This window comes from Drosophila santomea, chromosome 3R (genome assembly GCF_016746245.2).
Source record: "Drosophila santomea strain STO CAGO 1482 chromosome 3R, Prin_Dsan_1.1, whole genome shotgun sequence".
Classification (NCBI taxonomy): domain Eukaryota; kingdom Metazoa; phylum Arthropoda; class Insecta; order Diptera; family Drosophilidae; genus Drosophila; species Drosophila santomea.
In genome coordinates this window covers 20,069,458-20,085,207 of record NC_053019.2, presented here as the reverse complement: position 1 = coordinate 20,085,207, position 15,750 = coordinate 20,069,458, and the positions used below count along the sequence as shown (strand labels likewise).

The window sequence follows — 15,750 nt, the reverse complement described above, 5'->3', positions numbered from 1 at the left end:
TAAAGTAATTATTAGGGGAAAGAAGATCAAAGGATAGTTAAAGGTTTAAGCCATGAAATAATTAAGCACATGAAATTAGTACTGTTAAATAAGATTTACCATAGATCACATTTCATCATTCCTGTGATTATTTAAAAGTTGGTATATAAAGTTCGTTTTTATCGCAACAATTCGAATCGAAGTCTCAAAGTCCACAAGTGATATTTTAAAGAGTTACGATCATTGAACTACTCTAAAGATATGTTAAAGATTCCTCGGGCTATTCAAGAATACCAATTTGCGAGGAAAATACTCAAGGGAATGATAAGAAATTATTGCCATAATCGCTAATTTGATGTGTGACGATCGTTGGATCATAATTGAGCACAGCTCCCCCCTCTCTTTTTCCCTGCCCAAGCGTCTCCCCCTAAATGAAAGACCAGTTCAAGATCCTTTTCCATAAATACCCACAGACAATTACAGTTCAGTGGATCTTCAGCGCACTGGTTCGTTGCCCCATGCCACGTTAAACTCGGATTCTGTGCCCGGACCGATGCTAAAAGTATCAACCTGCTGCAGACAGGCCGAGATCAAGATCGATCCCATGACAAGACAAGACGACACACTCACACACACAGATACTCCAAACACACACAGATACACCACACAGACACAACATGCACATGTAGTGTTCGGCGACAAGAGATAGAACACATGTGCACAGGCAGGCATCCCGAGGATCATCAGCGGATCGCAGATCCCTTCTTTCCAGCCAGCGAGGAAGAGGAAAAAAGGGCACAGGCGCTGGGAAAGAAAAGAACAGCGACTAAATGTGTATTCTACCGTTACGTACACACCGAAAAATTGCACCCCTATTTGTTGCCGCTGCAGTTGTTGTTGTTGCTGGTGTTGCTGTTGTTGTTGTCGTCTGGCCGAGGAGTGCGCACCATATCAAAAGATCATATTCGTTTACAATCTGTTCCTTAAGCATCTGCTGCGCCCAGACCCAGACCCAGACTCTCCTCCAGTCCTCAAGAACTCGGACTCCAGACAATCTACTCTTTTGGTCCACTTACCATGGGTCCTCCCAACAAAAATGTTTGCTCTTTTCCAGGGAAAACATATGCTCCGATTTTCGCTTCGATTCAATTCGATTCGTGTGGTTTTTTTTTTGTTGTCGCCCTCGCCCTCCCTCACTATATGTATGTATGTACATATATATAATATTTTATTTTATTTTGTTTTTGTTTCGGTTATCTACGTGTCTGGGGCGATAAGGTTTTTTGTTCAGATAGTTTTAGCGATTGCGACTCGTTTTTGGCACCCTGCCGACTGATTTTTTGGTGCTCGAAATGCTGCCATTCGAAATTGGTTTTTGAAACATGTGCCACTTTGTGAAACTCACTCAATTTGTTCCTCTGGGAAACTCGATTTTACCCCAGCACTTATCTGCATTTGAGGAATTTGTTTTTAGTCGATTGATTTGTTAAGTTGCTAGTCACAACAAAGCGTGGAATTCGCATGGAAATATTTGCGGATCGATAAGAACAATTGTCAAGTCACTTTTAGTTGATTGATTAAATAAACCCAAATTAATCTCCGTTACTTGGAGGTCCAAAATTTATTTCCTCCTGACTTGTTTACTTAGATAATCTACGTAGTATTTCCTTGCAAACGTTCTGCTTTTACGATCTCTGTAATTGCTGTAAAAATAATTCTTTGGAAAATAAACTAATTTCATTCACAATTATTTTAGCTGAATGCACAAACTTTTAATAGCCAATTTTGAGTGACTATAGGAACTGAAATATTATGGTATTTGGCTCGGGCCAAAAGCAAGAAATCAATTGGACTTGCCAAAAGTTGCCAATTATCTTGGCCACTTTTATGCGTCAATGAATTATTTTCGTGTGAAAAGTGCACTCAGCACTGCTGCCATATTCAAAATCATATGCATTCGAGTTCTAAATATATGTACATATATCCACAACTGAAAATGCATATAGATTGTGTGCAGATTTAGTAATGCTGCTCTGTGGTTTCTGTTATTGCTGCTCTACATCCAATTGATTGCAATGGGGCGGCAAAAAGAAAAACTAGGAGAGAAATAAATCAACTTTTTGTGAACTGCAGTCGTTGATTTTATTATCCATTTAAATGTTGATTAACTTAAATTCGTTTTTAGTGCACTCACTTGATCCGCACACTCAAACACTTTCATATATATATGTATATATGTATAAGCATTATATATATATTGATTTATATGTGTTTATATCTCGTTCTTGTGAACGTGAATACATAACTGCCCAGCTGGGTATTTCAGTTGATCGGCAACGACCACGGACAAAATCAGCAAATCAAATTGAAATTGATTTCGCAACAGCTCGAGCTGTTGAAATTTATGCAACGCTTTCTCATGACGATATTGCCCTAGGCAAAGGGGTATTCCTTTAATTTAATCAAAGGCATTTTATTATACATTTCATTACTCAAAGCGCTTTATAAGGGCAATGAGCCAAGTAGAGCTATTTATAAGCACCATATCGTTTTGAAAATCGCCTTAGAGATTCTAAAAGTTAAATATACTCGTATATTCGGTTTTCCCCCTTTTCCACGCGTTTTTTTTTCGGTTCAGTTAGATCAGCGTGATGTGCTTCAACCCATACATATGTATATATACTGCCGATTTACATACATACATATGTGTTCGTACATGGCTGATAAGGCGGATAGATAACTGTTGGCCACACATTCACCGAGTGCCAAAGAACGAGAGCGAAAGAGACGGACTTGGGTGGAAGCGTCACCGATGCGACGACAGTATCTACACATTTGCATAACGTATCTAATTAGGCAGCCAGTGCTCAAAGATACTCCTCAGATGTAGCTTGAGATACTATGTATATGTATGCATATATGGTGACATGGGGGCGTTTACCGTAGCCAAGAATAACATTTGCTTATCAAGAAGTATCAAAGAGCAACTCAATCTTATGCGATATAAGTCGTAGTACTATCACATGTAAAGATTACTAGATTCTTTAAAAAATTCAATTAATTTATTATACAAACCTGTAACATTTTGACGGATGTGACCGTTTTTGTGTAACTGATGCAACTCTACTTCAGGAACTTAAAGTTTCATCTTCAGTTTAGTATATGCCATTAGATTAGCGCCCTTTTTAGGTTAAACTTTCTGTCTTCATTTATCACTAAACAGCTTTTATCATTCAGAGTACATTTAATGTAAATATAATATATTTAATGCGTAATTTCTGAACATTATCGCAGTACCGCGTTATTTATAGTGGTTTCTGGATGGGCAATTGTGGAAAGCCCTCATGAGAGGCAACTGCTCTTCTTTTCTCTGGGGCTTATCTAGCCCACTTCCGGTGATAACATTTTCTAAGATTTATTGTTATTCGCTTTGGATTTGTATGCAATTACTTTTGATACAACTTGTAGTTTAAGAAATGACCGAATCTAGTGCAAGCAATACAATGCCATAAAGACTTAGGCACATGGGAACCCAAGCCACCAATTGGTAAAGATTCAGGGAAAGAACCTGAAGCAATCCGTGTGATCTTCCTGCCCAAAACTCTTTGTGGCGACACTTCAAAGTAACTTTTCGTGTTTTTTTCTTTGAAACTCACATCACATCCATAGCTCGATGATGATCATCAACCGCTGCTTGGCTAGGGCAAATATTTGAGAACTCCAAAGAGAACGAAACGAGACGAAACGAAACGAAACCCATTAGAAATATATTTAGAAAATTGAAACCCTTTGAATTGGCTGTGTGCTGTGTGTGGACCTGGTACATCCTATCCCATCCAATACCATCCAATCCCATCCTATTCGCCCCAATATGATGGATGCTGTGTAAACAAAATAAAAGCGTGCTCATATGCAAACTCTGCCCCGTCGGCTCCTTTTGTTGTGGTCTATCTTAAAGGTGGCGGACACTTTTGATGTTGCCCCGCTTCGTTGGCTTGTTGTTAAGAAGAACAAAAAAAAAACTGTCATAATTTCTACAGTCAATAGAGCTGGTGGATTGAGCCAAGAAAAAGGTGCGAACGCCAGAGTGGGAGGTGCCAACGAGGTCTAATAAAATGCGCGCGGGAAGGGGAAAACAAGCCAATAATTGAGCGATAATTAAAACACCTCACGCCCAGACGCCGTAATAATTGCAGCGATTTGTTTATTGGCCAGCCAGCTAATTGTTTGTTTTATTAATTCGATTTTTTTCCTTTTCTTCTGCAGATGCCTGCGCAATATGGAATTGGCGATTTGTAAAACAGATCTGTCTGCCACGAAATTTATGCTGCCACCCGCTTTGCCCACATCAGCGACCATTGGTTCAACATCGGCGGTCGCCTCCACGGCATCCCATTTCCTGGGCAAGGCGACCCACGAGTTCATCCATCTGAACGCCATCAACGGACACCTGTTCAAGTCGCCGGGCAGCAGTCATCACAATTCGCTCGGCAGTCCTCAGTCGATCCTTAGCCAATTGAACGGCATTGGCAACAGCAGCAGCCATTCGGGCCAAGTTAGCACCATGAGGCTCAAGAAGAACCGCAAAGTCACCTTTCTGTCCAGTCTAGTTGAGGTGAGTCAAGTTATTTTACAATCGTATTAAATTACATTGTTAACTGAGCTATTTTCACCAACCAACAAGTGGGAGTGAAGTGATTGCTGTAATATTAAATATCTAATTATATTTAGACTACTTAATCTAGGCCATCTTAATGATGACTAGTAGCCGCCTAACTGCTCAGCACTTGGCTAATTTAAAAACTAGGTAGCAATGACTGCACGTCGTTGATCGATGGCTGAATAAATCTATAATTTCTATATATAACTACCAATAAGCGAATTTGCTGATCAAGTGATCGATAGGCTGTCCATCGGTTTTGTTTCTATGCCAGTTTGACAGCCACTGCAGTGGGAGTCCCAATGACAGAGTGAATTCCCATTGCGAATGCAGATCACGTAGATCGCATTCTAAATTTGGTAGACCAAACAAAAACGCAATTATTATGTATTATGCTTTGTTGCGTTTTTATTCGCAACACCCTGCTTTTCGGCGGCGACTTTGCTATTAAGTATATTTGTATATTTGATGGAATAATCTGTCACTGATCATCGAAGGGGTGATACCCAAAGTGAGGGTGTAGCCAATTCGTGTGCATTCCATGGGCATCTTTTGTGTAGGCCATCTTTTGTTTATTTGCCATAAAAGCCATAAGCGTGCCACTTGGCTCATGACGCATCTGCATAGACAAAAGGCCTGATCAAAATTGGTAACTGCTTGGTAACAAACGCCTTGATAAGTAGGGACCTCAATGCGTAACTGTCCAAAGAAAGTGAAACAGGCAACAATGGGATCCAAGATCGTAGGGCTTCTCTCTCCTTCAGGCAGCTTGTTCTTCATAATAAACGTACCCTTTCTGATACCCTTCATATTTATGACATATTAACGTGGTTTTTAATTGATCACTTCTAAGTCATTGAAATTGTATGCTTCTAAAGTCTAGGATTCAAGCCCACTTCGGTGTAGCTACGTGTTAACCTAATCTTCCAAAAATCCAAGAGTAACCAATTCTTCGGCTATGCAAACCAGTCATGCCTTTACTTTCCCACTCCCTGAACACTTTGATGCCCCCCAAGAAATTGACGACCGCTGACGGGTAACGAGTGAAGGCATTTGACACATCGCCTGCGGTAAGCATATCCGTTGGCCCGCCGAGCCGTTGACCACTTTCATCCGGTCTTTCGGGGCCAACAGCCTGACCCCCAGCTGATCCTTTCCCCGCTGCCCTGCCAAAGGCCCCAAAAAATACAGAAAAGGACATGCGCATGTGCAGTCGCTTGGAAAATGCAGCCAGGTAATCCGATCTGGAGTGTCTGGCCTTTAGAAGGAGCCAAGTTTTGGGTTTCCAGTGCAGTAACGTAACTGAAGACTTGTGGATCGTAGAGCTCCAAAAAATTGGGTTCCAATTGGTGTTGAGTGCGTATGTGAATACAGCTGGGATTCGCTCGGCAATTGATTACGATACTATATTTACGGAGCATTCCATTTGACTACTGTGACCTCCATTATCATTAATGGCGGACCCGCAGACGAAGTCCCCTCGCTTTTGAGCAAGTCAAACGTACAATTCAATTTATTAGAACGCGTTCAACACGATCGGTTGGCTGGAGCCATGGCACAACATTGGGGCAGTCCGCCGCAGCCTGCCACTTTCAATTGCCGGGGCAATCTATGCCACGACTCTGCGCTATTGTATCTCTGATTATAATGCCCACCGCCGCCGAGTCAAGTCGCGTAGTAGAGCCTCAGTTTTACATTACACATACACACAGACACACTCGATTTGTAATTGGGTAAAAGTGGCTTGTTTATAAATATGTACAACACACAATCACGGATGCCTCTTGTGTGTTGACTGTTTGCTCATTGTGCTGCAGCTGAGGGGTTGGGGATAATGGGGGTGGCAGGTGGAGAGAGCACCTCTTGGAGGCGAAGATTAAAAAAAAAAGATGCAAATGGCAACGGGGAATTGGTGTCGGCCAGGGAAAACAAACAAACAAAGATCGTGCAGCAATGTCAATCAAAGCAAAGGATCTGCAGTTCAAGGCAAATTCAAATTGATTTATTTTAGCTCAGATATAAGAAAAGTATAGGCAGTGCTAAGGTTTTCCCATTGAAAAGTAAGGCATATGGAATGCAAACAGTTGAAGGATCTCTAATGTGACACCAAAATGATTTATCTGTAAAATATTAGCTCACAGAATTATGACGACAACCATTGAAATACAAATTAGTCAGTAAATGAATCAGTCTTGTTGAAGTTAACAAGTTAAAAGCCTAAACTAATAAAACAATTTCATGTTCCTTGCAGTCGAAAAATATATTCATCAAGGAGGAGCCGATCCATGGATGCAAGGATCTGTGCAGTTTGTCGGATATTTCAGATCAAGAGGCGTCATTGGGTGAGTAAAAACCCCATCATAATATATGTGCCAATATATCATATTATATACGGATTGTTTACATGGGCCAAGTGCTAACCCTATTTGCTATATCGGTTTCATATGGGTTTTATGGCTCTTTTTTTTTCTGCTCTTTCACTTCATATTTTGTTTGTTGAATGGCATTTCGAGGTCTGTCGAGCTTTTTGATAACAGATTTCCAAGAAAATGGAAATAATTGAAGAGCAAAATGTTGTTGATGAGCAAATGTTCAACAATTATATAGTTGCGGAGCGTAATGGTCCTATCTCGACTCACATACGTTGTGTTTGTATATCTTATGTATATTAGTCAGATAGATTAGCTTTGTTTATATACATATGAGGGCAGATATTCCATAGAAACGGAATTATTGGAAATTATTAATTGTTTTCCCATAGCTTATTAAATGGCAAAGACTATTCATTTAGTTTATTTTCTTTACTGGTTGAAAAGAAAGCAAAGAGGTGAACAAATATTTCATAAGTTTATAAAATTAAATACAGAATGAATTGAAACAGAAGGATATGTGGCAGTCGTCGTAACCGATCAATATATGGCTCAGTTGCTTTTGCGACTTTATTGTTATTATTTTTGCCTTTTGAACCGCGCGATAAAATGGCAAAAACACACTGAGAGCGAACGAAACAGCGGGCCAAATAATTTGGCGATAAGATAAGCCGACAAAAGCGTGTTACTGCTACAAATAAAAAAAGGAAAAATAACTTGAATAAAAAGGAATAATGCCAGACGAAGATATAGCCATTGTGTGTGTGATTATTATTATAATGTAGTCGTTGAAACAAACATAATTCCCAAGCATTCGCATAGTTGGTTTAATATTTCAGTGAAAAGTCACGTCGTTTGTTTCCGGTGAGCCCAGCCCCCCGTTCCTGAACTCCCAATCCCCACTCCTCACCTATCCCCAATCCCCACCCAAATGCCCCTCGGCGAAGTGCCAAGTTAACTTGCGGACACATATTCATTCAGTCAGTCACTCCCTCACTTATTCATTCAGCCATTCATTCACTCATTTGCTCCTTTAAATGCTCCCACAAATGGAAAACGCAAAGAGATCTCTGCGCGCGGAATACATTTGCATTTGAAATACTCTCAAAATAAATATATCTCAAAATGTGCAGCGCTACCTTTTCTTTCCCTTTGCTGCTGCTGCTGCTGCCGCTGTCAATCAGGCAATACGTCAGTCATTCACTCACTCATTCACTCTGCCAACTCTTCGTATACGTAATGTGACAAAATATCGTTGTCGTTGTTTTTGTTATTCTTGTTGTTGTTGCTTTTTGATGGCATGTGTCTAGTATATTTTATCTATTATTTCACACACAGTCGCGGGGCAGAAAGAGATTTCATGTATCGGACAACGTTTTCTGGTAATTTGTTATGCATCTTTTGCCCTGTTGTTTGCGAAGCGAGAACAATGTACCAAGTATGTGTTAATAATGGGAATTTCTCGGTTTTTTTTTTTTGGGATAGTACTTAGCTTTTGGGGTATGACGATAATGTCAGTTGGAGCACGATGTGGCAACTTAAACCCAAATTTAATATCTTTTAGAAGAGCACTGCATTCATTTGATGAAGATTCTCAGTGAATTAAAGGCGGAATCAAAGATACAACATATTTCTCCAGACATGAAATATAATACTTTAACTAAGTATATATCTTTTAAATCCGATTTTACCGCAAAGTTAAGCCATCTGATATTTTACAAAAATATCTTACTGCACTGCCATCTGTCCAAATCGGTGGGACTAAAACGATTTGAAAGCTATTCAATGTTTATAAAAACAAATAATAAAAATCTGTTTTGTGTTTTTTTTTGTTTTTTGCCGTGGCCCAAAAATCGAGGCAGTAACCGAAAGAAAAGGAACCCGAAAACGTAAAAAGTATTTATGTATTTATGTCTTATCGCTGCGTTGAGATCAACAAAGCGCAAACAATTTCAATGTCAACGCAAACCCAAGACTAAAGTCAGTGCCCAACTAAATATACAAATTTGTGGTGTGCGAAGGGTGGACCTCAATTCGCTGTAAGAATGAGGATTGTAAATGTGCACGATGGTCTTTTAAAATATCACTCATACGCAGTGGTGGCAATGTTATACATTCAAATTGTAAATATATTTTAATGAAATAATGCATTAGTGGACTGAACTTAATAAACAGCTGCGTGGGAAAAATCTAAGAAACAGCATTGCTCATACGCCGTGTGGTACTACTTGGATAAACAGAGGTCACATATTTGGTAATTAGTTTTGGCAATTAATGTGTAGTTTCTGGGAAGGTCCACCCCATTGCGCCTATATGGTAGCTCATACAACGCTACATATCTGTGCATGTATTTATACATATGTATGTACATACATTTGTTTGTGGGACCCAGGCGAATCCCTTAGCGAAAACAACTGGCAGCCTGAACTTTTCGCTCGTCGCTAGAAGATCGCGGCCATAAAATGGCAACAGAAACAAAAAAATATAAATAAAATCACAAAAACTAAAACAGAAACAGAAAGGCGGAAAAAACGGGGGAAAAAAACATGCAAAAACGGCGACAACTGCGCAGATGCTGAATGGAAAATGGGGATGGCACATAAAAAAAGGGGGAACATCGCGGGCCAAAAGAAGCAGAGAAAAGATCGGGAGCCAGGCACGTAAATTTAGTTTACATTATGCGGACGAAAGATACACTTAGCATAAGGGTCGCCCTGAAATCCAAAGGTAGGTATTCAAAATGCATGGGAACGTGGGAAATTAAATATAATGAAAACTGTTTATAAGAAAATTTAATAACGGACGTATATCTCTCTATAATAATATTTCATTTAAATTGTTAGATTTAAAAAATATGTCCTTATTTTTTGCTAGTGTATGCAAAATGTTGCCCTTATTTTAATTATACGCGCACACAGATGCAAAAGAACACTCACGCACGCACACTCACACGCCGTAATCATCTCTCATTAATCATAAACTTTGAAAATAACAAGAATCAAAACGAAACGAAGCCAACGAAACGAAACAATAAATAAAGCAAATTATATTTTCGCTTATTAAATATGTGCGCTATGATTTGTATAAAAAATATAAAAAAAATGCAAATTCTCTCCACCAGGAGAGTGGGAGAGTCGAGATCGGAAGAGAGCCTGGCGTCGACACTGGCAGCGACGTCGACTGCGCGAGCCCCACAACTTTCATTCATTTTGCTGCTCATTTCATTCATCCGCGCGCTGTCGACGTCGCTGTCGGCGTCGCTGTCGGCGTCGCTGCTCTCCCGCTCTCTTTTTGGGGGCTCTCGCTCTCACAGAAACACGTTCGTTTTCATTCATACTTGCCAGGCAGCAAAAACAACAAAACTAGTTGGTTCTCGAATAATAAAACGAACAGAAAAAAAAACAACAAAACGCAAAGACAACCAAAAAAGAATTAAAATGCAGTTGATGAATGGGGGAATGGAAATGGAAATGGGATGGGGAGTGGAAAGTGGGGAATAAGAGGCAGCGACGAGTGGATCTTGTTGCGCTTGTCTCCCTTTCTTCCACGGCCGTTTGCTGTTGTTGTTTTTGTTGTGGTTGCTTCCTCTGTCATTGGGGCTTGATGTTTGTTTCCTTCCTTTTTTGCGTGTGCCTGCGCTGCTCCCCCTCCTCCGTTGCTCCTCTTCCTTCTTCCTCTTCTTCTAGGCTTGTTCCTGCAAACCGGCTTCTTGCTCTTCTTCTTGCTCTCCGGCTTTGTCTTTGGGGCTCCTCTTTTATCGCTGCTCCAGCTTCTCTTCTTCTTCTGTCGCTGCCCGTGGGCGCGTCGACTTTGGCTCAAAATCCAATTGCAGTCGTCGTTGCCTCTTTATACCCTGCAGTGTAGGATATTATGGTTTCGATAGGATTTTGTTACATAACATTTGCTGAGATTCTGAAATCCTTGAATGTTTTGTATTTGAAAACGAATAGTAAAGTTCGCTTTAAAATGATTCTGTAGGCATTCTTTTAAGGCTTTTGTATATATGTATGTGTTTAATCATACATTATATTACGATAAATATATTGGTCAATATTATTTTGAGAAATGTATAATTCCAGCGAGGGTATCTGAACTTCTACTATACAATGTTCTTCGCCATCCCAGTTTTGTTTTCATTGTTTTTGTGTATTTGCTTTGATTTTTAGCTGTTTGCTCTTGGACCAACTTCTTATTTATTCATAATTTGAACTCCCCTTCCTACCCCACATCTCCCTTCCCCCCTCCATTTCATGCACCACCCCCTTCCAGACCCTCAACCCCCCGCTCCACACCACTCCACTCTACTCCCCTTCGCCACCACTTGACGCACAATTTGTGGGCAGCTGCTGCATATGGAAAAATGGAAAACTGGAAAACGAGTTGCCAACACACACTTGCTCGTGTTTCTGATTTTAAGTTTTTTGTTTTAATTTCAGTTTTTTGTTACCTTTCAAATTTCTTGTTCACAGATCTTTTTTTTTCCCCCGTCTTCTCTGGTTGTCGTTGGTGTTTTTTTTTGGGGTTTTCGTCTTTTTTTTTGGTTCGTGGAACTGCTGCGTTAACAACTTATTGTTGTTGCTGTTGCGGTTGTGCTGCTTCTACAATTTTTCATTCATTCATATTCAGAGGTAAACACACACACATATGTACATACGTACGTACGTGTGTGTGTGTGCGTTTGTAGTGGGATATGGATATATCGCCTGTTTTATATTTCATATGCACGCCACTTTGTACTCACTTACTATTTGTGATTTTCGTTTTGTTTGCTTATTTCACTTGCCTTTTTATTAATACTTTTTTTGTTATTTTTTTTTTTTTGTATTTTCCTCTGTCTTGCCTTTTGTCGGGGTTTCGCCTGATTTTGCTTTATTCATTCATAAATTTTGATAGCCCGACGTTGAGTTTTGTTGTTGTTTCGCCTGGAATTAATCGCGCGAGAACTTTTTTGATTCATTTGAATTGAGGCCTTTATGGCTGTATAATTCGATGCATTATGGCAATGATATTTTCATATTTTTTCAATTTTATGCAGCTAATGCTTGGATAATTTGTTCTCGAGTTTATTGCTGATTTATGAATGCAAAATGATAAATTAAGTTATGCCATTCCTTTGTAGTGTAATGCAAAACAATTAAACAATTCAAGTTGTAAATGAAGTATTCAAGCATTGAGCAAGACTTTTGAACCTAATTTCTCTCCGTGTAGATATGCAAATATGTAAATAGCTTACAAAAGACATAGAGACTTTATCTAATCACGTTCCCTCAACGTTTCTATTTCCATTCCCATTCATTCACACCGAAAACAATGTTATCAAAACAAAAGCGCTTTTCTCTCTTTTTTCATTACATATATGTATGCGTTTTTTTCTGACTGTGTAGAACGGATGTGTCTAAATTGAGTGCATCCCATGGACAAATTAGCAGCATTTATTGTAATAGTTGTAGTTGTTGTTTCTTTGGGATTTTCCGAGCTCCAATAAAGCCCAGTTCATGGCTAATCAGCACGCTCCGAAAAGTTGTAATGCCGCAAAGAAAGGGCGAAATCATAAGAAAGCAGCAGTTGAGTTAATAAAGCCATAAACAACTGACCCAGCACAATAGTCATAGTCAGGGTGAAGAACTTATCGGGCAACCCTCTCACGCGTGCGACCTTCACCAATTTGAACTCTACCAAACGCGAAACTCACTTTCCATCGCCCCAAACAACTTGGAGCCCAAGAAGTAACCAATGAGGTGGACGAAGAACAAATATTTGTGGCTGGCTGATAAGAACTGCTCGTTATCGATGGAGGTGGGGTGTTTTTTTTTGGGGCGAAATGGGGGGAATGGAGGGAGGCAAACAATCTAATATTATAATGCACTTAGCCTACACCTTGAAGTGTCGGGAACTAAAAAGACACAAGGACCACTTCTCCACTGTCAGTTAGTTACCAAGTTAACAAGATGATAGGGGAATGTGAACTTACACAAATTGCTTGCATCAAATTAACATTACAAAAGAAGTAAGGTAAGGGTATTTGGTAAATCGATATTTTATAGTTAGCCTTTCATTGGAAAGAAATTCTTTTGTTATCAGCTTTCTGTTCAATAATTGCTTATGCCGTAAAACTATTGGTATAAATAGAATTCAAGTTCCTTATCAAATTTCGCTGTGTAGTGTACATATTTTCGCATTTAAATTTAGGGTTGTAAAATATAATAAATTTAATGGGACTGTGACCTAAATTATTGACTTTTGTATGTATTATTTTTAAAGCTGATATATTTTATTTTATATTTCTATTTTTTGTCTTTTTCTTATATACATGATTTTTACATGACTCAGTGGCGGCCCCTGGCGGCCAGTAGCAAGCTAAGAGTGTGTTAACTTATAGCCTACTTTGCAGCGAAAATACGAAGTTGAATACACAAAAACTATTGCATACCACGCGGGGTACTTAATTACATATATAAAAAAAAATTATATATTTTTACGCTTTTAAATTACATTGTTGGTAATATAAAAAAAAAAGAGTTTCATATGAATAATATATCAAAGATATTAATAAAAAACCAAATCTCAATGACAGACTTAATGTAGCCTTGGATCTAAAATACGCATTTCATTTAATGGTTGCCTCCTACAACAGAAAAACAACACAAGTTTTTGCATTGCCTTTAAAGTAAATCGTTTAAAAACAGAAACTTCAGCGCGTGCCATAAACTAATTATTTTATAATTTAGCCAAATGAATAAAAAGCGAATTTTTGAAATCCACTTATGCCCATTTTGAGAGCAACTCAATTAATCATAAATGCCAAATATGGACCAAAAATACATATATCAGTGGCGAAAAGGAAACCGAAATCCCATTAGGAAATGCTGCAAGACGCGACTAACAAATATGAATCAATTAATGCAACAAAAGGCAACCTGTCCACGCACAAATACACGTACCAACCAAACACAAACTAACACACACACACACACAAATGTACATATGCAGTTGCATCCAGATTAGATGTGTGGGGATGTTGGGGCAACAAATTGCGGCAATGGAAACCCGTTCTTGGGACAGCTTCAATTGCATTTTATGATTTACCAACCAGCCAACCGAACGATCGAGCCAACAGCCGCGCACTCGAGCTCTCGAGCAATTGATAATGCAATCGATGAAAAATTGAATCATACAGGATCTCGATCCATATAAATATCTTTTTGGCAGCAGCAGCAGCAAAAGAGTAGGGAGAAGGGGTGTGGTGCTGTCGATTGGGAACACCTGCCTTGTCATAATGATTGTGTCTGCACAATTTTCAAGTTGCCTGCCCCTGGCCTCAGTTACAAAACTTTTCCAGGAGTAGTGCGTTTTTGGTTCTATCGATCCGGCGATGCGATCGAATTCGAATTCGAGCGATGATCATCAATTCAAGCGTGTCCACCTGGGCTCTCTAGCTATCACTTTTTTTTTATTCATTCTCTTGGCCAATTTAACGCTGCTGCTACCCCTTTGGCCAATTGATAATTTAACGCTTCAATTGGCCCAAAATGTAGCGAGCTGCCTAAAACAATGGGCCATATTCATATACTCGTATGTGAATTGGCCCATTGCCTTTTTGCCCTTTGGTATCTTTGGTATTTAGACCCTATTTTCTGCCATGTCATAATTTGTTCAGCATTTTAAATTAAAGTTTTCACTCTTCTTTGAGGCTCACATAATGCCTAATGGGTTTTTTTTTTTGGTGTCTTAATGGCTTTTCTGCAATTGTCATTTGAATTAAAAGCCATTTCGTTGCGCTACTTTTAACCCGAATAATGGAACTTTTAACTAAGTCCATTGGCAGATCCCATCCTATTAACTGGGTTTTATAATAGAGAATGAAGTGGCAAAGTCCATCAATTGGAACCGTTTTTCGTTAAAGGCCTATTAGATCTATTGAAAAGTTGGAAGTGGAATCAAACCTTTAATAGAGCAATTTCGATTGATTCTACTATAAATGTATGTTCCATCTTGAATTATATGCCAGATAAATTTATGTAACTGCCAAAAATGTACAGCTTTATTTCGAATATCATCCCATAACTTTCGATGAAGGAGGTTTTTCTGATTTGTGCACAGATCCCGCTGCTAATCAAAGTCTGTTCAAATGGCGGGCCCATAAGTAACATCTATGTAGATCCCAATTTCTTTATCACCCCCCTAAAATCAACGTACATATCTACGAACAGTGTCGGCGGCACTGGCGCTTTTGTGTCTATTCGAACCGAAAATTCTCTAAACAAAAACAATCGATAAATTTCCATAGAAGATTGCTGCAAGTGGCCGAGTGGCTGAGAAATTTTTGGGAAGCGGGAATGGAGCGGTTGTAGCGCCATTCGCACAGTGGGTTACCTTTGATGCCCGGCGCAATTTATCAACGCATTTTATTGAGTGTTTTCGTTGCTCGCCTGCATTCGAAATCCTCGCCGCCTGATGCTGACCATAACACCCACAATCGATTCGAATCGATTTGAATCGCTTCGCACTGAATCGGATCTGAATTCGGAATTTGTGCGAGAATCGAGAATCGGTGACTGGCACTAGAATTTTGTATATACAAGCGGGAATATATTTATATAAGTACGTACAGTGCGGGATGGTTTCTTAGTTTGTTAAGGCTTAATCAATAATTACCATTCTTAAGTATTATTTGCATATAATGTGAAAAGAAATTGGTAATAGGTTAGCCTCTCTATGAATATATTATAAATTACCCTCCAT

The 15,750-nt window shown here is 39.2% G+C and overlaps 1 protein-coding gene across 1 annotated transcript in view; it reads left to right on the top strand.

Moving 5' to 3' along the window:
* LOC120451531 (ETS-like protein pointed) overlaps positions 1–15,750 on the top strand; it is a 58,533-nt gene that overhangs the window by 1,662 nt on the left and 41,121 nt on the right. The window contains exons 2-3 of the mRNA XM_039635306.2: positions 4,246–4,594; positions 6,891–6,981. Of these exons, the coding sequence (XP_039491240.1) occupies positions 4,259–4,594; positions 6,891–6,981 (427 nt within the window). The 5' untranslated portion in view covers positions 4,246–4,258. The remainder of the gene's footprint in view (positions 1–4,245; positions 4,595–6,890; positions 6,982–15,750) is intronic.